This window comes from Aphis gossypii, unplaced genomic scaffold (genome assembly GCF_020184175.1).
Source record: "Aphis gossypii isolate Hap1 unplaced genomic scaffold, ASM2018417v2 Contig00842, whole genome shotgun sequence".
Taxonomy (NCBI): Eukaryota; Metazoa; Arthropoda; class Insecta; order Hemiptera; family Aphididae; genus Aphis; species Aphis gossypii.
In genome coordinates, this window is record NW_026083315.1 from 20,417 (window position 1) to 44,791 (window position 24,375).

At 32.3% G+C, this 24,375-nt stretch overlaps 4 protein-coding genes across 4 annotated transcripts; all 4 read right to left on the reverse strand.

Moving 5' to 3' along the window:
• Positions 1 to 3,003: 3,003 nt before the first annotated feature.
• Positions 3,004 to 3,495, reverse strand: LOC126555419 (uncharacterized). Its single transcript, XM_050210340.1, has one exon. The coding sequence runs from the start codon at positions 3,493 to 3,495 to the stop codon at positions 3,004 to 3,006; it is 492 nt and encodes a 163-aa protein (XP_050066297.1).
• Positions 3,496 to 9,283: 5,788 nt separating this feature from the next.
• Positions 9,284 to 10,159, reverse strand: LOC126555420 (uncharacterized). The gene has a single exon (XM_050210341.1). It carries the CDS (start codon positions 10,157 to 10,159, stop codon positions 9,284 to 9,286), a length of 876 nt encoding a protein of 291 aa, XP_050066298.1.
• A 1,522-nt stretch (positions 10,160 to 11,681) lies between these two features.
• Positions 11,682 to 14,147, reverse strand: LOC114131041 (uncharacterized). The gene is made up of 2 exons (XM_050210342.1): positions 13,553 to 14,147; positions 11,682 to 13,435 (listed from the first exon to the last, which is right to left on the reverse strand). The coding sequence occupies exons 1-2, from the start codon at positions 14,145 to 14,147 to the stop codon at positions 11,682 to 11,684; spliced, it is 2,349 nt and encodes a 782-aa protein (XP_050066299.1).
• An 8,364-nt stretch (positions 14,148 to 22,511) lies between these two features.
• On the reverse strand, positions 22,512 to 23,162 carry LOC126555421 (uncharacterized). The gene has a single exon (XM_050210343.1). It carries the CDS (start codon positions 23,160 to 23,162, stop codon positions 22,512 to 22,514), a length of 651 nt encoding a protein of 216 aa, XP_050066300.1.
• Positions 23,163 to 24,375: the final 1,213 nt, after the last annotated feature.

Here is a 24,375-nt window from a genome sequence, read left to right on the forward strand (position 1 = left end):
GACCCTCCTTTGAGTAGTCTAGTTTTTTATTTTTCTATGGTAGAGTGAACTGAATCCCCTTCATTTTGGGTGTGTCCTACTATTAGAAATTTGTGAGTTATCGATGGAATATCTAGATATGATACTGCATACAAGTATAAACTTATCATAAATTTATTTTTTTGTTGACCTGAACAGTTATCTGAATAAAAAATTGTATCTTTCTGAAGACAATTCTGTTTAAGATATTCATAAATGCATGTAGATATTTCATTTGCGCCTCTCTTACCTTGATCTTCATTCCAAACAAAACAAGTAGCTTCATTTTTGCCCAAATTATACACAGTTAAATTGTATGAAGCAAATTTTCTAGCATAATAAAAGTTAGATACTTTTGCAACTGGAGTAGTTAGAACACTCTGCAAATCATAACAAGATACCATATACTTTTTTGAATTTTCCTTAGACAGCTTTTTATATTTTTCTTTTTCTAGCCTAGATAATTTAGTTTCATTATTATGTGTTTCAAGTTCTTTTTGTAAATTTTGTTTTTCAACATCAGAACTATTGTTGTACTGTTCACAAAAAGCACATTGGTCTTTTTTGGGTACAAAGAATCCTATGTTAAATTTTGTGTTAAACACATGTGCATAAGTTGCCAATTTGGCTGTCATTATATTTTTATTTCCACATTCTTCAGTATATAATCTATGCATCTCTGATAGAGTCAATGAACCATCTATAAACTCCCTAGAAGTTTGATTTCGTAAATAGTGAGATTCGATTCGAGGAAAACTATTAATGTGATTTTTAATTTCAGTTACAAGTTTAGGATCTAATGTTTTCTGTTTGCCATGTTTCCCTCTTAAGTCTTTTAGTGTAAAATCGCCACCACTAGATTTTTTTATAGTAGTTCTTATGAATTTGTCACTTATACATAATGTGGCCATAAACATTTTTTTGCATACTCTATGACTAACATTGTTTAATGGAAGAAAAAATGCATTGTTTGACATCCTTTTGTTTCCTTCTTTTTTATAACTATACTTAGGTGACACTAGTGAAGTATGTTTAATGATGAAAGCTCTTCGTGATGTTATATCTCCCATTTTCCAGAATAAACTTAATAAATTTGAGCGATTAGAATGTGTAAATAGTGAGGCACATTTTAATTTGCATTTATCTACATCACAAGGCGGTAATAGCTGCTTTTGGTGAACAAAGTTTCCATTAGTATTTATGTGTGCCTCGCCTAAATTTAATTTAGTTTTTTTTACATTCCTATTCCACTGTTTTGTGTTTCTTACTCTCTTTTTACTTTTTTGTTGAATAATTGGTATAAGCTCTTCTGCTTCTGCAATGTAAGATAATATAGCTGATTCACAAACCTCATTGATTATGTCATTTATGATATCTTTTTCATTGATATCATTATTTAAAATTTCATTACATTCTGAAGAAGATACCTCTGATGATAATTTTGAGCATTATTTTTCATTCCAGTCCTTGTCTTTGACACTGTCATCAAAATCTTCATTTTCTGAATCTGTAAATAAAAAAAAAACTGTTGTAACATAAAATTTATAATAACATAAAGTCAATATAAAATTACTATTACCACTAGAATAAGTAGGATGAACGTAGGATATTAAATGAACGGTAAACTTCATCGATGCCGAGATTGTTTAATTTAGGATTCCCTGAGCATTGAACCCAAATTTTAAAACGTGTTTCATCTCTGGAAAACAAATATCGGATTGTTGATTTATCCTTGTATGCTGTTTCACAGTTCAAAATAATACAATTATTTGAAGGCATCTAAACATCATTAACCACATATTAATATATTTTGCAACATATTAACAACTTGGCTGCCATGAGATTCTTTTTGAGATTTCACTGAACTTTAACTCCCTGCCACTAGATTTTTTAAAAAACTTCCATTTAATGATTGGGTACTTTTTTTAATTCTTTAACTTAAAATTTTACATACACATTATTGACACATAATTTAAAGTTTTTTTATTGGTTTTTGGATTTTTAAAACGTGTGATCCCAAATAAGGTCTCATAGCACTGCAAAGTAATTTTTTGGTAGTTATCAAAATATCCCTTAAACTGAGATTCCAGATAAAAATCTCAAAATTATTCTGTACCTATATCAAATATAACTATTAATAGGTGTATACATTTATAAATTTAACCATGGTAGTACACAATAAATTTTAAAATAATATAATTTGTTTGAAAATAATTTTAACAATATTTTGAAGATATGTATAAATTCATGTTTCAAATTGGTAGTATACAATTTAAAAATTTTAATTATTTACTTATAATTATAACAAACATTTTACATCAGTTTACCTACTCTTTAGGAACTTTTTTTTTCTTTTAAGAAAATTTAGGACTTAGTTTCAAAATAATTTTTATAATAAATAATAACAAATCAATCTATACTAGAACACTGCGATGTGTGTCATTGAAACAAATTTGGCAAACATATCTGTTGCACAATAAGCACATAGTTCTAACTTTTAAGGAATGTGCCTGTGAATATTTTCTACCCTTTTCTGCAAATGTCTTCATATAACATTTATAGCACCTACCTTTTTTTACAGCTACTAATGGATGATTTTTTTCTAATGATCTGTATATAATATTGCTTTTCTTAATGAGACTTTCTTCTAGAGACGTGCGAAAATATGTAATAGAAGTTTTATTCTTTGTAACAAAATTGTATAAATGTGAAGAATTAACAACACCAATGTTTAATAGTATGTCTATAAAAACTTTACGATACCATTTTAGCGATCTACGTAGTGGATTTGAATATGAAGCTTTTTGATCTGAAAGATCAATTGAACTTTTTCCCTGATTATATTCTAGTACAGTAATTGGTTTTGTTTTTACCTTACGACGTTTTTCAATGTCAATCATTGTATTAGAGGTTTTAGTACTACACATAAGAAGCTTCCTCTTGTCTCTCCATTTCATAATCATTACATTAGTATTGCTACGTAAACTATATGATTCGCCCTTTTTTAATTTTTTTTTTAATTATTTCTTTTGGATTGGATTTTCTGTTAGCTCTTAGTGTTCCAATAAGATATGTGTCATGTTGTCCAAGTATCTCAGCAAGTTCTATGCTTGTGTACCAATTATCAACAACCATTGCTCTTCCAAAATTTAGAAATGGATCAGTCAGTTCCATCACAAGGTTTGTACTGCCATCAACCGTAGCTTCTTTGCCAGAATAAACTTTAATAGAAATAGTATAATTTGGAGGTATGCAAAGTTTAAACAGTTTAATACCATACTTGTGTCTTTTGTTTTTAATGTACTGTTTAAATAATAATCTTCCTGTAAACGGTATGACGGATTCATCAATACACGTCATGATCTCTGAAGGAATCATGCAGTTGTTTGAATTTATCATCACATCATCAATCAAAGTACCCAATTTATATAAACGGTTATTCTTATCAGCTGTTTCATTGTTTTGATAATGAATCATAGATGTAAGTAGTTGGAACCGATTACGGCTTATTATTTTACCAAATTATGTTGAAAACAAAGTTGAGTTGCTCCAACACATTTCTACTTCTGGCATTAGCACCAAACCCATTCATAGAACAAGGCCTAGCCAATTTTGTATTTCTTCAACTATTGTTGGAGTCCATTTCGACAAGCGGCTAAATTTTGATATTGGGGTTGAATTAATTTTTGTTGTGCATAATTGTTAGTTTCTTCGACAATTTTTATAATTATTTCATCACTAACAATTAATTTAAAAAAATCGAAAGGTGTACTATCTAGTAATACATCAAATAAATCAGGATTAATACCAATTATTTCAGAATTTGGATTGAATGAATAATTGTTAATAACATTATCATCTGGACGTCATGTTCTCACTGGAGTTGTCGTAGATGTAGACAAAGGTGTTTTTCTCGGACGTCCTGGCCTACGACCTGTCGATATTGGTAAATTATTATTGATATTTTGACCTGGCAATGCAGCATCCAAATCTGATTCGTTTGATTCTGATACATGAGTAGTGTGGCTATCATTGTCTTTATTACATACAGTAAAATCAGGATCATTGTAGGTATCATCAGTTAGATTATATTCATCAGAATCAGAATCAGATAATTCGAAGTCGGAATCGTTTAAAAGTTGATTAATTATATCGTAACTTACATTCATGATAGATGTATCAATTTAAATAACTAGTAAACAATAAAATAAGTGTATAAATGTATAATACGCTTTTATGTATTTCAGTGACATTACCATGACAAAATAAATTCGTTTGTCTATGCGATTTCGGATATAACGGATTACTAATTACGATTACGATTCACGTTTGTAGTATCATAATATTGTATTTGTATTATCAAGTAATAACATCAATCAACGTGGTTGATTATCAAAAATTTTCAGTATGCCATAACTCCTTAAAAAAAATGTTTTTCGTGTGCTATCAAAACAGGCGTGTAGTGGACCCACTGTATAATTAAATTACACATTAAAAATCCTAATAAATGAGATACTCTATGAGAACTCAATTCATAAAAAAAAAGATTGCCCGAGATTTCATATGGAGTCTCATGGCAGGCAATTGAAATTGTGGAATGACAGTTATTATTACAATTAATATTTTGAGAACCTATTTAGTGTCTCAATATGTTAGGAACAATCATTAATTTTTTTACGAGTTACTCATCAGCGCCATGAGACTCTATTAACCTAACCTAAGGATCTCAGCTAGAATTTATCCAAAATTACTGTAGATAAGTTATGTAAGCAATACTGAACCCATACATAAATTTTAAGCAGAATCCAATCATTTTTTTGTTGAAATAAAATTTGAGTAAACCCATTAAAAAAATTGTGGCGTCAGGGGATAGACCATTCCATAAAAGGCTACAAAATCACACCAATCCACTCATTAAAGATCTTTCATCACACTCCTTTCCGGGTTACGGTAAGGAGACTCCAGCGGAAGTGGCCCAGAGACTGGTTATCATAATACACAGGTCTATACGTTAATCAATAATAAAAAAAAAAAAAGTTTCTCTCCGAAGTGCTGTTGCTGAACAGTTTCTCCAATTCAAGATTTCATGTAAAATTATAATAGGGTTACACATAAATATTCGTTTGTATTGGTTTATAATTCTCAAATATCTCTTTAGCTTATTGTACCATGAGTACAGATTTTTAATAGTTCTTCATTCAAAATAAAAAAAAGAGATAGACCAGTTTAGTAATCCTCATTAGTGAGTTAAAATAGAATTAGATAATATTATATAAAATAATGTAATAGTTAAATTAAGTTATTTTAGTAAAATAACAAGTTTGAAATGTCAAGAGGTCATTGCCAGATTGTAAATAGGTTCGACATTGTCAGAAATTTATGTAGTGGCGTGATCTCAGATTTAGATATAAAAGGACGAAATAATTAGAATATAAGCAGTCTTAGACTTACATAAGAGTGATATACATTACACGATAAGATTTTATTTTTTAAAATTTGATGAAGTTACATTAATTTTATATTGTGTTGCTTTGTTTCGCCATCCAAGATTGAACAGTACTCTAAGCTCAGCACGTTATTACACCAGTGAGAACCCGAAAAGACGCTCATGGCGGTCAACCTATTTTAAAACAATAGATTTATTTATTAATTATTAATTATTAATTTATTAATTTATCCGAGGAAAACCAATTCGTTTTGGATTTAAAGTTTGGGTTGGGACATTGCGTCTAGGATATGCATTATGGATCTCTCCTTACCAAGGAAAAAATACCGGGTTCAACCAAACGGATTTCGGATTAGGAGGATCTGTTATTTTAGCTTATGCCAACCAAATTATAAACCATCGACCTGCTCCATATCATTTGGTGTTTGACAATTTTTTTACGAGTGTCAATCTTTTGGAAAAGCTCAAATCCATAAACATTCGTGCGACAGGTACTATTCGGTCAAACAGAGTTATGAAATGTCCAATTGATTTTAGAAAAATGAAAAAACAACCAAGAGGGTCTAGCTGTAGTTTTGTTTCAAATAATGCAAGTTTTATTTGCTGTTGGCGTGATAATAACATTGTCTGCTTAGCTTCAAATACTATTGAGACAGATCCTATTTCTGTGGCAAACCGCTGGTCTACTTCAGAAAAAAAAGAGTACGGATTTCACAACCAAATATCGTTTCTGTTTATAACAAAAATATGGGTGGTGTGATCGAATGGACCAAAATATATCACAATATCGTATTGGGATCAAAGGTAAAAAATGGTACTCTTCTATTGTTCTATATATTATAGACCTAGCCGTTCAAAATGCATGGCAGCTTCATAGGATGTATAATAAAAATAAAATGGATCAATTGGCATTTCGAAGAAGCATAGTTATTTCATATCTGACACGTTACAAAACAGAACCCACTCCAGGACGAAGTGGAGGGAAACCATCCAGTGTTATTATGGAAATAAGATATGACAAATTTGAACATTATTTGATTCCCCAAGACTCTCAAACACGGTGTGGTCAATGCCATCGAAAAACAACGACAAGATGTATGAAGTGCAATATTGGTGTCCACGCAAAATGTAACGTTTTATATCACACAAAATAATGTTCGTATGTACTTAAGTAAATACAAAAAATATAAATTGTAAATCTCTCATTATCATAATTTTAATTTAATGTGTAATAATTAATTATCAATTAAATGTATTAAATTTCAATCATTTTTATTGGTATATTTATATATGAAAATAGGATAATATTTGTAATTGTTCATATGCCTAGTGTCCTATATATAGGACACTCAATAACTCTTGTATGGTATATATATATTTTTTTTAAATATTTTTTTCAATCACATTTGGATCCAATAACATAAGTTTATAGGAGAAAAATCAATTTTATTCAAAAAAATTAACCTTGGTCGTAAATGGGTTAATCTAATATCTAAATTATAAATGTATAAATCAAAAGTATTTAATAACATCTCTCTAAACACATATTAGACAGAACTTAGTTTAATAACATTAAGATATTATCATTCTTGTTTGAAGTTGTGCAGCTTTCTTAGTAATAACATAGGTAATTTAAAAACAAAATGATTATTAGCAGGGTTGGGCAAATTTGTGTATAAAAGTTTTATACGTGTTAACGTATTTAACATTTTATATGGTATAATACATAAAAAACAATAAAACCATTAAAACCTTGTTTTTTTTAAATGTCATTGGTTAATACCCACATAGCATGCAAGTATTAAAAAAAAACATTAAATCAATGTAGACAAGTTAAGGTTTAACCCTGAATAAGTATTGCCAATCAATTGGACATCAACTAAATTAATGTTAATTTAACATTGTATAAATGTGAAATGAAATGAAACTCAATATGAAATAAATATATATACTTAAAGGTTTAAGAAATCTTAAATTATCAATGTTCATTAAGTACTTTGTCAACATTCCTTAATATTGATCCAATATTGTTTAGTATTGAATAGATATTCTTTTAACACCGATAAACTGTTCTTATAATTTTCTTCACCTTTGATAAATGTTTGTTGAATATTGTGCAGTTCAGTTTTTTAATTAAAATATTCTAAAAATATTTTTATAGGTATATTTAGAGCGATTTTAATAATATAATTAATTAATAGAATATTTAATAATAATATAAAATAATAATGTAATGATTGTGAACGGGCCGGGAGCGTATGACGATAATACACGCACCCCGGACACCTATGAATGTTGCTCACCACTAACACTTAGGTCTAAAAAATATGTTATGGAGGACTAGCTGGGTGTGTAGTGGTGTAATAGCTCGAACAGCAGTGGTCGGGATCGCCGGGCAAAAACTGTCGAGCTACGTAATGCGTGTAGTGTAATTATGTGTATTATCTGCGTTGTGTGTGTATATAGGTGTGTGTGTACTCTTAAATGCTAAAACGGATAGGTAACTCTAATAAAAATGGTAACTCAAATTGGTAATGGAAAATAAAATATAATATAATAAACAATAATATAATAAATAAATTACGGCCCTTCTGGCCCAACAGGTAAAAATAGTGTTGAAAATATAGCCCCTTTGGCTCAACAATAGATATATAATATAATATTTGTATAAAACATATAATAAATACTAATACGGTAATAAACAATATAACTCACGTAATTAGACGGAGAACTGCTGGCCAGCCGCTACCTACGATAATATAATAATGTACAATTTTCACACACACGCAACACAAAACAATTTAAATAATACGAAAAAAAATAATATAACACAAACGTGGGGAATCGGGCCCACGTATATAAATCAGAATTACTATTAAAAATGCGATAATACTATAATAATTTAATGTAATAGGTACAAACAAAATCGCGGCGATTAGCGCACAACGATTTGCAATATAATAATAACAATGGCGATTAGCGCCTATAAAACAATAATTGAAGTACAAATGTACAATCTAAATTTAGTGGCGATTCGCGCTCACAATTACTAATAAAAAACGTGGCGATTAGCGCTGCACAAGTTCCAAGATTTGTGTATAAAACTTCCGACGGCGATTAGCGCACGACGAGGGCGTTATACAGCAACGCTGGAGAGAAGACTAACTTAATTATAATATAAAAACTTATGCCTTTGGCTATGATAATGAAATATAATATTAAATTAATATATAACCGGTATTGGACGGTGGCCGATAGCGCGTTGGTACGTAATTTTTAACATATTATCTAATAATTCACGGCGACAATAATACGATAGGTAATTAAACATTAAACAGATATGACATAAAAGTAAAATAATCACAGACACATATAATAAATCAAGAACAATAACGGACGACGTACGTGAGTGTGTGTGTGTGTCCAGCTGTCCGATATCGATAATTATTTTATATTATTTTATATTTATCAGAATTATGTTGCGGCGGCAACATTCTCCCCCCGTTGAAAATGGTAATTTTCAGGAATCTTCTGACTCTTCCTCAACTGGTAGCTGACATAATTTAAGGACTGGCCTCTTCATCTCTGTACCGTTAGCAGTTCGTATGGTAACTACTCTGATATGATTATCCCTTCCTGGGTGAAGACATGTTATTCGTGCCATTTTCCACTTGCATGGGGGCATGTTGTCTTCCTTTACAATTACGACATCACCGATTGCCAATGGCTTAATTACAATTGTCCATTTTCCTCTGATCTGAAGCTGAGGCAGGTATTCCGAGGTCCATCTGATCCAAAAAGACTGCATAAGTGCCTGTACTAGCTTCCATCTTCGGAGTCCACTAATTGTTGGGACGTTAAGTCTGGTTCTGGTGGCAATGTGATTGGACCTCCTATAAGAAAGTGAGCAGGGGTAAGCGGCTCCAAATCGTCTGGACTGCTGCTTAATGGGGAAAGAGGGCGAGAGTTTAAGCACGCCTCGATTTGACAAAGTAGTGTCTGAAGTTCGCTGAGTGTTAAATGTGCATCCTTGACGATTCTTGATAAATGGTGCTTTGCGCTTTTCACGCAGCTTTCCCAGATTCCTCCAAAATGTGGAGTGGATGGAGGGTTAAAATGCCAGTTAATACCTTCGGCAGCTGACAATGATTGTATACCCCTTGTGTATGTGGTCAGTTCTCGGTTAGCTCCAACGAAATTGGTACCATTGTCACTCCATATTTTATCAGGTTTTCCACGCCTGGAGCAGAATCTTCGAAGTGAGGCAATAAATGCATTAGATGTTAAGTCCTCCACTGCTTCTATGTGCGCAGCCTTGGTGGAAAAGCAGACAAATATTGCTATCCAAGCCTTTTTTCCAGGTCTCCCGCGAATTCCGCTTCGTATTATCAATGGACCAGCGAAGTCGACGCCCGTATTTGTAAAAGGACGCGTGCTAATGACTCTTTCTTTAGGCAGTGGTGCCATCAAGGGATGTTGAAACTTCGGTTTTGCTCTGATACAATCAACACAACGCTTGACTACTGATCTGGCTATGAGTCTTCCACGTACCGGCCAATATTGGCGTCTTATGTCTGCTAAAAGTGCTGATGGACCACAATGCAGTAAACTCCGATGATGTTCTGTAAAAATTAGCCGAGTTATTCTATGATCAGCTGGTAGAATAATTGGCGTCCTCTGCTCTTCTGGTATCATTGCATACTCTAAACGACCTCCCACGACTAATAACTTGTTTTTTAATAAGGGATTTAAGGACCTCAACTTACTGTGGTGAGGCACATTTTTACGTTGTTGTAATGCTGCTATTTCTTTACCAAAAGTTTCTTCTTGAGCTGTCAGGAGTAAGGCTCTTTGAGCGGCCCTGAGGTTTTGAATAGTGAGATAATTAGCTGTTGGCTTTTCTCTTTTTGACCCGATGTATTCAATAAATTTTAAAATCCATCCAACTGCACGCACAAGCCTAGGCCAGCTAGAATAACTGCTAACGAAGTCCTTGAGTGGGCTCGTTACTTATAGCGCCAAATGCAATGGTCGTTGTTCAGGGAGTTCGTCCATTAATATTGGTTGCACGGATGGGGAATCCCAACAATCTGGTGTTTGAGATAACCAACAAGGGCCATGCCACCAGATTGTTGATGTGCTTAGCTCTTGAGAACTTATTCCACGGGAGATTATATCGGCAGGGTTTTGATTTGTCCTTACATGTCGCCATTGAGAAGCACTAGATACTTCTAATATTTGGGTGATTCTATTCGATACATATGTCTTTAACCGACTGGAGTCGCTATTCAACCAGGATAATACGACCATGGAATCAGTCCAGAGTTTGAATTCTTGCGGATTTACCTCCCAAGCATCAGAGATCTTGACAACTAACTGTACTAACAAATGCGCTCCATTTAGCTCTAAACGTGGAATAGTTATACCCTTAAGTGGAGCTACTCGCGTTTTCGAACACAACAATTGTGAATGCCATATCCCATCATGTCCTAACGATCGGACATAAATGCAGGCCCCATAGGCCTCCAACGAAACCATGCATTTCAATTTGTTGACTCACGCTGAATATACTTTTTCGTGGTATTGACAAGCTCTTAAGTATTTGTAAATCTTCGTAATATGAACACCATTTCTTTTGAAGGTCCTCTTGTAATGGGGTATCCCAATCAATTTTTAATTGCCATAATTGCTTGAGAAATATTTTTCCCTTGACGAGTACTGGAGCGAGAAAACCCAACGGATCGAATATCCTGTTTAATTGCGACAACATTGTTCTTTTAGTAAGTTTGGAGTTTTCTGGAACATGTGTTATTTGAAAGTGGAATTCATCAGCGATCGGTTTCCAACACAGTCCCAAAGATTTGACAGTATCATCGTCATTTATATTTAAAGTGAAAAGTGGATCTTGCTCTTTCTTGTTTATACATTGTAACACAGCTTGTGAATTTGAACACCATTTGCGGAGTGGTAATTTGGCTGAGTTAAGTATCATGCTGACTTCCTGTTGTAAACGACAGCATTCCGCTTCGGTATCGCAGCCTGTCATCAAGTCATCCATATAGAAGTCCTGTGTTATGACTGCTGCTGCTTTCGGATAATCCTCACGGAATTCTTCAGCTAGTTAATTCAGACATTGTGTGGTCATATATGACACCGGAGTAGTGCCGTACGTAACTGTCACTAATCGATATGTACGAAGAGATTCGCTGGGGTCATTTCACCATAAAATTCGTTGAAGATCCCAATCAGGTTCGGCTATGGCAACCTGACGGAACATATTTTCAATATCTGATGTTATCACATGTTGGTGTCTTCTAAACCTAGTCAATATTGCAAATAAATCCTCCTGGACCGTTTGGCCGCGCATTAATATATCGTTGAGTGATATACCTGAAGAGGACTTAGCGGAAGCATCGAAAACTACTCTTACCTTTGTAGTTAGGCTTGAGGTTTTTTGAACAGCGTGGTGTGGCAAGTAATATGAATTCGAGGGAATGGTTGGTTCATTGCAAACTTCCTGCATGTGTCCCATCTCTAAATATTCTTGCATAAACTTTATGTATTCTGTGCGTAGGTATGGATCCTTTTGTATTCGTCTTTCCACACTCAGAAATCGTGATGTTGCCATTGTTATGCTGTCTCCAAGTTTATCCGCGTTCATTTTTATTGGTAATCGAAGAACAAAGCGACCATCAGCGTCGCGGATTGCAGTACTATGATAATGTTGCACAACTTCTTTTTCTTCTAAAATTTTGGCATTTGTTTTAGACAATCGACCATAGATCATATCTTCTTCTAGGTGTATAGCCTTCCAATCAGTTTCTAGAGATGCACCAAAGGAATTGACACCGACTAAGCATGTGGCACGAAGTTCACCGGTAACAATCCATCCAAACTGACTATCTTGCAACCATAGTGCTTCCAAATTGAATGATCTTCGCTCCATTCCTAAGATATCAAAGAACACGCCGCCACCTATGAGTAAATCAACAGGTCTTCTCTTATAGAATTCTGGATCTGCAAGTTGGGGTAATGCCTCTTCCGGAATCTTCCACCCCTCCTTGGGTGTGGGACAAGCGGCTAGGTCAGAAACAATACTTGGTAACACATAGCAAGTTAAATCCACCTTATAATCACTTGTTCTGGACTGAATTGCTAGATCAATGCAAGACGCTGCTTGAACTTGATTAGCACCGATACCACATATCGGAAGAGAGCTTTTCCTTCCTGGTAGTTGGAGCAAGTTTGATAAACTCTTAGAGATGAAGTTTATCTGAGATCCACTATCAAGTAAAGCTCTACACTCACGCAGCCTTCCAAACTTGTCTTTTACGTGAACGATAGCAGTTACCAAAAATACATGTTTGGTTACATTACTTATGAGTACTGATATTTGCGGTTGTGTAATGGATGTAACTAAGCAGGAGGCACGTCGCTCTGTGTTATTTGGACCTTGAGATTCATCGACCTTTTCATAATGCAACAAAGTATTGTGCTTAAGCTTACATTTCTGACACGAGAACTTGAATCTGCAGGTATCTGCAGCATGAAATGGTCCAAGACAATTAAAACAAAAACGAGACTGTCGCACTAAGTTCATACGAGCGGATAAGTCTAATTCCTTAAATTGTTCACAATGAAATAGTCTGTGATTTCCTGAGCAGCAAGCGCAAGTAATTACTTTCTTCGATTCTGTTGCGACTAATGCTCTCTTCATGTTTGTAACCTTACCAAATTTCTTCATAACTGACCCCTTTTCTTCACTAGATTCTGTATTCCACGCTTCGGTGGTCTCGAATGCTGTACATCGTCCTATTAGAAATTTTTCCAATTCTTCATACCTCTGGAGCTCAGTATCCTGAAAACTTAACTGCCAAGCCTGTGCAGTAGCTATATCTAGTCTTCCTGTAACTATTGTAACTAACCAAGCATCCCATTGATCAATTGGCTGATTGAGTGCTTTCAAGGCGGCTACGTGTGAACAAACATGTGAGTGCAACTGTTAGAGCTCAGAAGCCCCAGCATTTTTCACCCGTGGGCTATCAAGTATTGCTCGTATATGGGATTGTATAACTAAACCCTTGTTACCATATCGCTGTTTGAGTCGCTCAATCACTATGTTGTAATTAGCTTCCGTCATAGGTATAGCTCTTATCATATCCAATGCTGTACCGCCTAAACTCGTACGTAGATAATGAAATTTTTGCGCGGCAGAAAAGCTATCATCATTATGAACTAGCGCAGAAAAACAATCAAAAAAAGATGCCCATTCCTGTATATCGCCATTAAAGCTAGGAAGCGATATAGGAGCTAGACGGACTCGATTCGAGGAGCATGCAGTCTCAGTCGATATATTATGCACTGTATAACTATTAAACGACTTTTCTGTGTTAACTAATTCCTGTATCTGAGATCTTATATGAAAATATTCGGTTTCAAATGTGTTACGTTCCTGCTCTTCTTGCTCAAAGTCCTCTGAGATTAAATCAATTTGAGATTGTACGTCGTCGAATTTCTTGTTAATTTGAGGTAGCTCGTCTTGGCGAAATTCTAACAGAGATATGGGTTGATCTCTTGGATTAAAATCTCTAATAAAGTTACGGATCCTGGTAAGTGAACCTTTTATTACCCCACGCCTTCTTTTTAACATTGCTATATCCTTCTGGATACCCTCGCTCTCCATAACGACTTTAAGTATATTTCAAATAACTTAAAATAATAAATAATAATAAAAACCAGCTCAGAAAGAATGCATTCGATACTAAACAATTGAGCACTTACGCCAAAAAGAAAGAGACAAATAAATAAATATATATATATACTAATAAACCTTTAAATGTTGCAAATATTTAAGTATAAACTATAAATGAATAAATATAAGTTATTGCCACTACCAAGACAATTCAGAACGCAATAACACACAAACAACTAAATAATATATAAATATCACGTCGAGGTCACCAAATGAACGGGCCGGGAGCGTATGACGATAATACGTGCACCCCGGACACCTATGAATGTTGCTCACCACTAACACTTAGGTCTAAAAAATATGTTATGGAGGACTAGCTGGGTGTGTAGTGGTGTAATAGCTCGAACAGCAGTGGTCGGGATCGCCGGGCAAAAACTGTCAAGCTACGTAATGCGTGTAGTGTAATTATGTGTATTATCTGTGTTGTGTGTGTATATAGGTGTGTGTGTACTCTTAAATGCTAAAACGGATAGGTAACTCTAATAAAAATGGTAACTCAAATTGGTAATGGAAAATAAAATATAATATAATAAACAATAATATAATAAATAAATTACGGCCCTTCTGGCCCAACAGGTAAAAATAGTGTTGAAAATATAGCCCCTTTGGCTCAACAATAAATATATAATATAATATTTGTATAAAACATATAATAAATACTAATACGGTAATAAACAATATAACTCACGTAATTAGACGGAGATTTGCTGGCCAGATTGTATAATATTAATATCTTTATTATTTAAAAAATATTCAACATTTTTACAATCATATATATACATATATACTATATAAGGCTTACCTAGCCTAGCTATATATCATGTAAATAATATAAATACAATTTTAAAAGATATTGATCAACTAAAACACAAGTCCAATTTTTCAAATATTGAGTTATAGTTCTTTAATCCTTTTTGTGATTTTTTTAATGATATTTTAACTTAATTCCAATTAACAATAAATTCATAGATAGTAAGAAGTATATACTACCTAACTTAAGTCCTAAACTATGATAGGAGTATAGAAATGTACGTCCAGTGTGATACATAAGAAAAGTAATACAAAATAATATGTTTGCAGTACCTATATAGTATATATACAATTAAGTCCATTGCAAAAAATATTTTTTGTTTTTTCTCTCCTGTAAAATGTGCTTTTTGTGACTTACATAATTTGACTTCGGTGGTACAGATTTTATTTAACAAGTATTTAATTAGCATCTGAACCAGTACTTAAATATTTAATGAAATAGTATGTAAGGTGTTTGGTTTAATATTCAAAATAAGATTTCGAAGACGCAAAAAAAAAAAAATCATTTTGACCACTTTTAGGAGTATTGTTGAGTATAGGTCGAGATAACGTATTTTTAAAAACGGCGTTTTTCCCGCCATTTAATTGTGACGTCACTCCGCATGTCCTATTACCCATGCGGCCATGCCGTTGCACTACTCGCACTCAATATTATTATTATTTATTATTTGTTGACTGTTGAGTACATCTTTAACACTACGATTTTCAATGTACTTAAATTTAAAAACACTTTATTTTTAATAATTTAATTTTTGTCATTTAATATTTAATAATTTTACATAATGGCAACAGATAAACTTAAAAATAGCGTTTATAAATACTGCTTTGTTCCACTATGTAAAAATACAAGTGTAAGTACACCAGATAAAATATTTTTAAATGTGCCCGAGTCTAAAAAATTGAGAAGATGCTGGTTGAAAGCTGCAAGACGTGACAAGAAAGATGTTTCTGATAAATCACACTTATCTTGCTGCGAAGATCATTTTGATGTATGTAAAAATATGTTAAGTATAAATTAATATTTCTATATAGACTAAAAGAATGCCTATGTAAAGTCAATTTTTAAATATCTCCAACATAAGTTTTAGTTCTTGGCCTTAATAAGGCTCTAAAATTGCATTAACAATTTTAGATTTAAATACTTTATAGAACAAAATTCAATTATTTTTATCAAAAATAAAAAAAAAATGAATAGAATTTATTTTCAAGTGTCAAAGTAAATCACTATCCTGCTTTTTTTCAGATTGAAAATGATCTAGAAAATTATGTTCAATTTAAGTTAATGGGACTTAAAAGACTTATATTGAAAAAAGGTGTCATTCCACATAAATTTGATTGTCAGTTGGATAGAAAAAGATCTTCTACTGTTCTAAATCGTCCATTATTTTTAAAAAATAAAAGAAAATTAGATGTGGAAAATGCAGTTAACGAATATAGTTTAAATAAAAGTAAAGTTTTATAATTTTAAATAATTGTGTACATTTTAGGTACAAATTGGAAACTTTTACAAAATAATTTATTGTCAATTATAGGTGATAATATATCTGAGGAGATCTGTATTGATGATCAAAATAATACAATTGATTTACAGCAAAAAGAATGTGTGATGCATAATATAAAAACTAGTGATGTTGGTGTACAAGTCAATATAAACAATTTAAAAAGCACAAGATCCAAAAAAATTCAATGCAAATTATCTGAAAATTCAACTATGTTTAAAACAGTAGCTTGTCCACCTATTAAAGTAAACCTTTTAGAATCTTGTAATACTAAAAATTTATATGTAAAAGAAAACTATTGTTCAGCCTCAGAATCTAATGATAACAGTTCAGAAACATCGGATGCTTTAACTCTTTCTAGTTCTATTGAAAGTGAAAATTCATTTAACTTAGATTTTGAATATACTAATGAACGATTTAAAAAAATGGCCTATGAAGTAACTTTACACAATATTAGTAGTAATCCAAAAGCATGTATAGGTCTCAATGAAGAATGGTATAAATGTAATTTAATTAAATTAATAAGTTCTCATATAGAACTAGATGAGAGAAATATATTTATAACTTTAATGAAAATAAAACTGAATGATTCATTCAGAAGATTAGGAGATATATTTGGAATATCTGAAAGTTTAGTGTGCAGACTATTTCATAAAACTTTACCTAAACTTTCTGTTTTTTTAAGCAATTTATATACTGGCCTAAAAAAAAATTAATAAAAGAACTTTTACCTATTCCTTTTCGTTATCGTTATTCATCTGTTCAATCTATTATAGACTGTTTAGAAATAGAAGTACCAAAACCATCAGATCCTATTAAACAAGCACTAACATGGTCGGAATATAAAAAATGTAACACATTAAAATACCTTATATCTTCAACTCCAGATGGATTTATTAGTTTTATATCAGATGGTTTTAATGGTAAATGTACTGATGTATTGATAGTAGAGAAAAGTAATTTTTTAAATCTTGTTCCTGAAAATACATCTGTGATGGCAGACCGTGGGTTTAAATGTATTGATGTGTTATTAAATAAAATTAATTGTGTTCTCATAAGGCCTCCTAGTGTTTCACAAAATTCTAAGTCAACAAAAGATGATGTTTTAGAAACTAAACGTATTGCTAGCCTTCGTATTCATATAGAACGTGTAATAGGACGATTAAGAGAATTTGAAACGTTAAAACCCCATGCACTTATTAACTGTCAATTATTATGTAATACTGATGAAATTATAACTATTGCATGTGGGTTAATAAATTTTCAACAACCAATTATAAAACAATAGTATTTAATAGTTTTTTTTTTTTTTACATAAGTAATTTTTAATTTAAGTGTATTCTAATTTAAAATTATTGTAATCCTTGTTGACTTTTACAATAAATTATTATATTACAATGTAAAATGTTCTTAATATTTAATTTAATTTGTAATTTTAATACCTAGTATAATTTTGGAAGTATATTTTTTTCCCAAAATGTACAACATTTTTCAATTAAAGTATCACACATTTGTTTATCATAATCAATATTTATAATGGTAACTTTTTTATTCTTTTCAAATTCAGGGTCAGCAATATCTAGAATTCCTTTCCACATCTCGTGTATATGCATTTGAATTTGTATTTGAGATAGTACCTACAACATACATAATATTATAAATTAATAATAATAAGATAATTATTTATTGGTTTATATTTTTAATATAAATAAACCTTTGGTTTTACAACTGCATTATCTACATAATTTAAAAATGTAGAATGAGTTGTAGGACATTTTACTTCTAAGACAAAGTCTTCTCCTAGACCATCAGCTGATGCTCCTAATATTGGAAAGTTCTTATCAATAAGCAATCCAGTTTTTTTAATTTTAGAGCCTACAAGTGTTTCTACTTGTTTTATAACCTGAAACATAAATGATATTATTTAGTGTAATGAAAAATAAATTACAGAATCTACTTACATTTTTAAATATTAGACTAACCTGTTCTTCCAAATGTATTCCTCTGTTCATTGCTTTAGTTAATTTTATCTTTGAGATACCTAAAATGTGTTTAACCAGAGTACCATCTGTTGTATTACATTTAGATGCTTCATATACCTTGGATGCAGTGATCTGTCCATATCGCATTTCAAACCAACTATTATTGATGGATTGATCTTGTGTTTCTCTTTCTATTTTTTGTAATATTCCACCATTGATTGTATAAAACTTTTGATAAAAGAATGAATGCTGAACATTTGACAACTGAATGAAAAAATAAAAATTATAAGGTTATATTATTTTTAAGTGATAAAATTAAATCTTAAAAATCTTAAAATAAATGTGGCCATAACCTGTATTAATTTGCTGCTGTGTTCTAAAATCTGACATTAATCTATGTATAGATAAATTTGATATTACATTCAAATAATAGTTGTACTGGCCTAATTGACAGTTTATATTATTTTTTCTACCCAATTCTATTACATCTTCAAACAATTTTGTAACTTTTATTTTATTAATTGGTTTGTTTTTTTACATTTTTTGGTGGAAATAGTCTTTAGTGTTCATAAACTTAATACTTGTTCCTATACCAGATAGCTTTGGTTTTTTCCAATAACAATCAACTGACGTTACTGATGACTCTTCACTTTTTCTATGTAAATACATAAGAAATGCTAAGCTATGTTTACATCCACCTGAGTTTAATAAGAAAGAATAATAATTATATTTTCTTAAAAATTATTTTTGAAATTAGATATAATTTTACATAAATAATATGTATTTTAACCATAATACTTAAAATATATACTTTTAAATAATTAGGTATAATTTATTAGTATTTAATAATATAAAAGTTTATACCTAATGAAGCTGCACAGTCATCACAATTAACATCTACAATTTTTTTTCCTCTTCGTCCACAGTTAAAGCTACCTTATAATTTTTCTGTCTTATTCTATGTTCTGGACATATTGTTCTTTAACTAAACAAATATTTCCTTTGCGCAGTAGTTCTACATATCCAATAGCTGAATCACCATAGCTTTCTGTGTTGATCTATAATATACATTAGTAAGTAGGTAGGAACTTAATTTATGCATAACTTAATTTAATGTATGTCAAACTTACCTTGGACTTTTGATCCTCTAAGCTCAGGATCATTAAAACAATCACTGTTTTTTATAAAGTCATTAACCATGTATATATTTATTTTGGGTATATTACTAGAACAAGCTTTATCAAACATTTTAGTTGACATTATAATTTTTAAGATCGAAAATAAACTGTTTTATACCACAAAGAATTGTTCACACACAAAAAATAAAGATAGAAAATGTTCATTAGATTGAAACTAAGATTAATGTGAAATAGAAAAACAATATTTTATCACTGTCACACATTAAAACAAAACATCAATAATATTATTGTAAACGTTTAATCATCATTCATCATACAGAATTTCAAGTAGGAATCTATTTTTAAAACCACTGTAATACTAATAGTGTTGGCAAGGCGGTGGATGTTGTGGCTAGCAGAGCTCTAAGGGCCATTGTCCTTGGCCTTGCAGCTTAAAACATGTACCTACTTGTTTCTAGTATAAAAGGGCCTCGCGGCTTGCAGTATACTTTTACCAAGGGCTTTCAAAAGCTAGCGCCAGCCCTGATACCTACTCGTCTCTTAATCTAGACTATTTGTATTACTATTCGCCATGGCCATTGCGACACTGCTCCCAATAAATTACCTATATATTGTTTGTTTTATACCTAATATTATATTATTATAATATGTAGGACGTAGGTGTATATTTAAAATACCTAAGTACTAGGTTTAAGTTATGGATAAATAGTGAAATAGGTACATAATTATTATTATATGCAGTCTATAAACACTAATTTGTGTTTTTTTGTTATATTATATTATTATATTATGTAACTAATCAGCCTCATAAAAAAAACCTAATCCTAGCACCTAGTTGGACTTAAGTTGCTTCTTACTAGCAACTTACTTAGCCGGCTTGCCGCGTAAACAACGTCTAGCGCGTTGTCGCTGCACTGGCGGCAGCCGTCGTAATGCGGAGTGACGTCACGAAATAGACACGCCTACTTTTCCATACCACAGCCGCCTGCGACATTTCGAAGGCCAGTATCTCCATAAAAAATGAAAAAAATAAAAATAAAAGTAATACCGTTCTCTATAATTTTTCACGTAGAATTAGAAAAGTACAGAAAAAAAAATTGTTCAGATACTAATTACATATAGGTACAAATTATTTATCATATTTAAAACTAGGCATGAATGTATGATGAAAATATGAATAATATATATTATAGTTGTTATACATTTTGTAAACATCAAATTAAATTTGTGATTGACTTAGTCAAAATAATCGTACTTGAATAATTGTTTCAAAAACCATTAATTTAATTTAAAAAATTGTCTATATTTTTTAAAATCTATTTTATACAAAATTGTGTTCAACGAAATTACTTACCAATGATGTATAGTATTTTTTATTTTGTAGCTAACTGCTCTTCTATGTTGTTTAATGTATCTTCTTCATCAATTGGTAATAAGCAGTTCAAACTGGAATAGTCCAATGTAAGATCGTTAGATTCTTCAACATTATAATTATGTGTAAACTGTCTTTCAATAACCAATGTCAATTTTTCATTAATGTTTTTAATGCTATGTTTTAATACTAAAAGATTGTGTAAAATGAGTTCCTTAAATTGATCTTCTGAAATTATATAATATCATATTTAAAATATTTAAAAATATAACATCATAGAAGGTATATTTAGGTAATTATTTTTACATACCAGAAGAATTTTTTGATTTATTTGGTTTTGGAGGCGTTTTTTGTTTATTATCAAATACTGCAACATAATTAAGAAAATTCAATAAGTGTCGAGGCACCTTTGTGAGAATATTTAGTTAAAATAAAGAAAAATTTTAAATTGTATTTTAACGATTCGTACACATAATGCCTTTTTTTTATTTAAACAATTTACTTTAACCACATCAGTTATATTTAATTAAAAAGACGGTTTGGATTTACCATTTGACAGTTGAAAAACACCACAATGAGTCTTCACTAAAGTTGACGGTAAACTGAAGATAAAACAACTCGGCACGGCGACGCCGACCGATATCGACTTATCTCAATATTTTTATTACCTATATCAAGTATTGAACATATCGCCCAGCATTTTACGCTGACGTAAAATTTTTACATGAATACAAATATTTACACATATTACAAATTAAATTTAGAATTCATACATATTACAAAAAAAATAACAATAGATTGATAAATTGTATTAAATTATTACTAATTAGTACTTATATATATATATATATATATATTAATTGTCGTCCTTTATCGGTAACGAACATAAAGAACGAGCGGCACGCTTGACTTCTCCCTTGTTGGTTCGGATCAACGCTACTCGGATCACCCCATCCTTTCCAGGGTAAACTTCTGTGACTCGACCAATTGCCACTGTAGAGGTGGTAGATTGTCTTCTTAATCAGGACCAATGTGTCTGGTTTCAGCGGCGGACCTTTTGACTTACACCATTTTGAGCGACCTTAAAGTTGACTTAAATATTCAGTGCTCCACCTCGACCATATTTGCTGAGTCACCTGAATAGTTCGTTGCCAACGTCGGAGAAGGTTTGGCGTAATGTTTAAAAGATCTGGTTCCGGTAGGTCGGTAAGAGAACTACCGATTAAAAAATGACCGGGTGTCAATACATTTAAATCGCTAGGATCAGAGGACATGGGAGTCAAAGGGCGTGAGTTTAGGCTAGCCTCTATGCGAACTAACACGGTATTCAATTCTTCGTAAGTAAAAAAAGCATTTCTCCAATGTCTTATTAAATGATACTTAACCGATTTTACGGCGGCTTCCCAGAGCCCGCCGAAATGTGGTGCTCTGGGGGGAATAAATTGCCATTTTACTCCCACTTCCGTGACAGTTTTGTGCACAAGTTCCATGTGCTACTTTGATAAAAATAAATCACGTAGTTCTTTTAGTTGTCGGTTTGCTCCAACAAAGTTGGTTCCGTTGTCGGAATAAATTGTATTACATATTCCTCGTCGCGACCAGAATCTTCGTAAAGCGGACAAAAAGGCGTTCGTAGTTAGATCGCCGACCAACTCGACGTGTATAGCTTTGGTCACGAAACAGACGAATACGCAAATATATGCCTTTGTCATTGGTGCGTTTCGCCTTAAACTGGTTTTAATCATAATTGGCCCGGCGAAATCAACGCCGCATATTTTGAACGCGCGTTCCGGTTCAATACGATCGCGTGGCAAATCTCCCATGATCGGCTTGTACGTCACTGGTTTTGAACGAAAACAAATAACACATTGGTGCACCGTACGCCTCGCTATATTACGACCATTTAACGGCCAGAATTTTTCTCGTATTGCCGATAAGAGCGCTTGCGAGCCAGCATGTAATAGACGTTCGTGTTCATTACGAAATAATGCTACTGTAAATTCTGATTTAGCTGGTAATAATATCGGGTTTCGCTGATCGAAATGTATAGTTGTTGATTTATTAATGCGACCGCCAACGCGTAATACATCTTGTTCATCTAAAAAAGGGCGCAGTAATGCAATTTTCGTTGTTTTGATATACATTTTGGATTTTATGAGTTTATCTCTTCGAAAAAATAATGTTGTTGAACTAATTTTATTATTGTTAATCGTGCAGCAGCTATTTCGGTGACGTCGAGTTTGATATCGGTGAAATTAACTTTTTTATTTCTTATGCGTTCGAACCAACGCTTACAATACGCTGTTACTCGAAATAATTTGCTCAGGTTCGAATACTTTTTTAATAAATAAAATTCTTCCTTTATGGACGAGTGGAGTGCTACCGGTTTACGCTTTATCTCCGGAAGTTCGGTGTTCAGCGATAATACGTCGATTGAGGATTTAGGCCATTCATTTTCATTTGATTTAAACCAAACTGGACCTTCCCATCACAAAGTATTGTCTTTTAATAGCTTTGGGCTGCAACCACGTGAAATTATATCTGCCGGATTGTCGCTTGATTTGACTTATCCCCACTCTGCTGCAGCTGTTAACGTTTGAATTTCACCGACTCGATGTGCTACAAATGTTTTCCAACGTGTTGAAGGCGAATTTATCCATGCTAGCACTATGGTCGAATCAGACCAAAAGCGTTTTTCGTGTATCGTAATATTTAATCGCGGTATTATTTTATCAGCTAGTCGAGCTAACAGAACGGCTGCGCATAATTCCAAACGTGCTAAAGAGACTACTTTTAATGGAGCTACCTTTGACTTTGCGACTATAAGCCTGGAATAGTGATTGTCCAATTCGTCTGTAGTCCGCGTGTATAAACACGCGCCGAATGCTCTTGTCGACGCGTCAGCAAAACCGAGTATTTGTGTGACTAAGACGTTAGAACAACCAATTATCCATCTTGGAATGTGGATTTCTTCAAGTTCTGGCAACGTTTGTTGATAGTTTTGCCATTCTTCGTTTAGTTCTGTACTTACAAGATCATCCCAATTTATACGTGCTAACCATAATTTTTGCATAAATATTTTGGCGACGACGACAACGGGTCCGACGAGACCAAGTGAGTCGAATATAGTCGCTATCGTTGATAACACTATACGTTTTGTAATTCGTTCTGTATTGTTTTTGCAATTATCGTCTACTTTATATTGATAAACGTCGTCAAACGGATTCCAAAACAGACCTAATGCTTTTATAGTGCTATCGTCTAAATTTAGAACGCGCAGTGGGTCATTGTCCTCGTTTGATATATTTTCTAATAATCGATGATCATTAGTAGGGCCCGGATTTTTATGCAAATAAT

Coding starts and splice junctions, on each gene's coding strand:
- LOC114131041 (XM_050210342.1), bottom strand. CDS start 14,147: ATGGAGAGCGAGGGTATCCAGAAGGATATAGCAATGTTAAAAAGAAGG. Junction 13,436..13,552: donor GCGACTCAAACAGCGATATG/GTAACAAGGGTT, acceptor GTTCACACGTAG/CCGCCTTGAAAGCACTCAAT.
- LOC126555420 (XM_050210341.1), bottom strand. CDS start 10,159: ATGATACCAGAAGAGCAGAGGACGCCAATTATTCTACCAGCTGATCAT.
- LOC126555419 (XM_050210340.1), bottom strand. CDS start 3,495: ATGATTCATTATCAAAACAATGAAACAGCTGATAAGAATAACCGTTTA.
- LOC126555421 (XM_050210343.1), bottom strand. CDS start 23,162: ATGTATATCAAAACAACGAAAATTGCATTACTGCGCCCTTTTTTAGAT.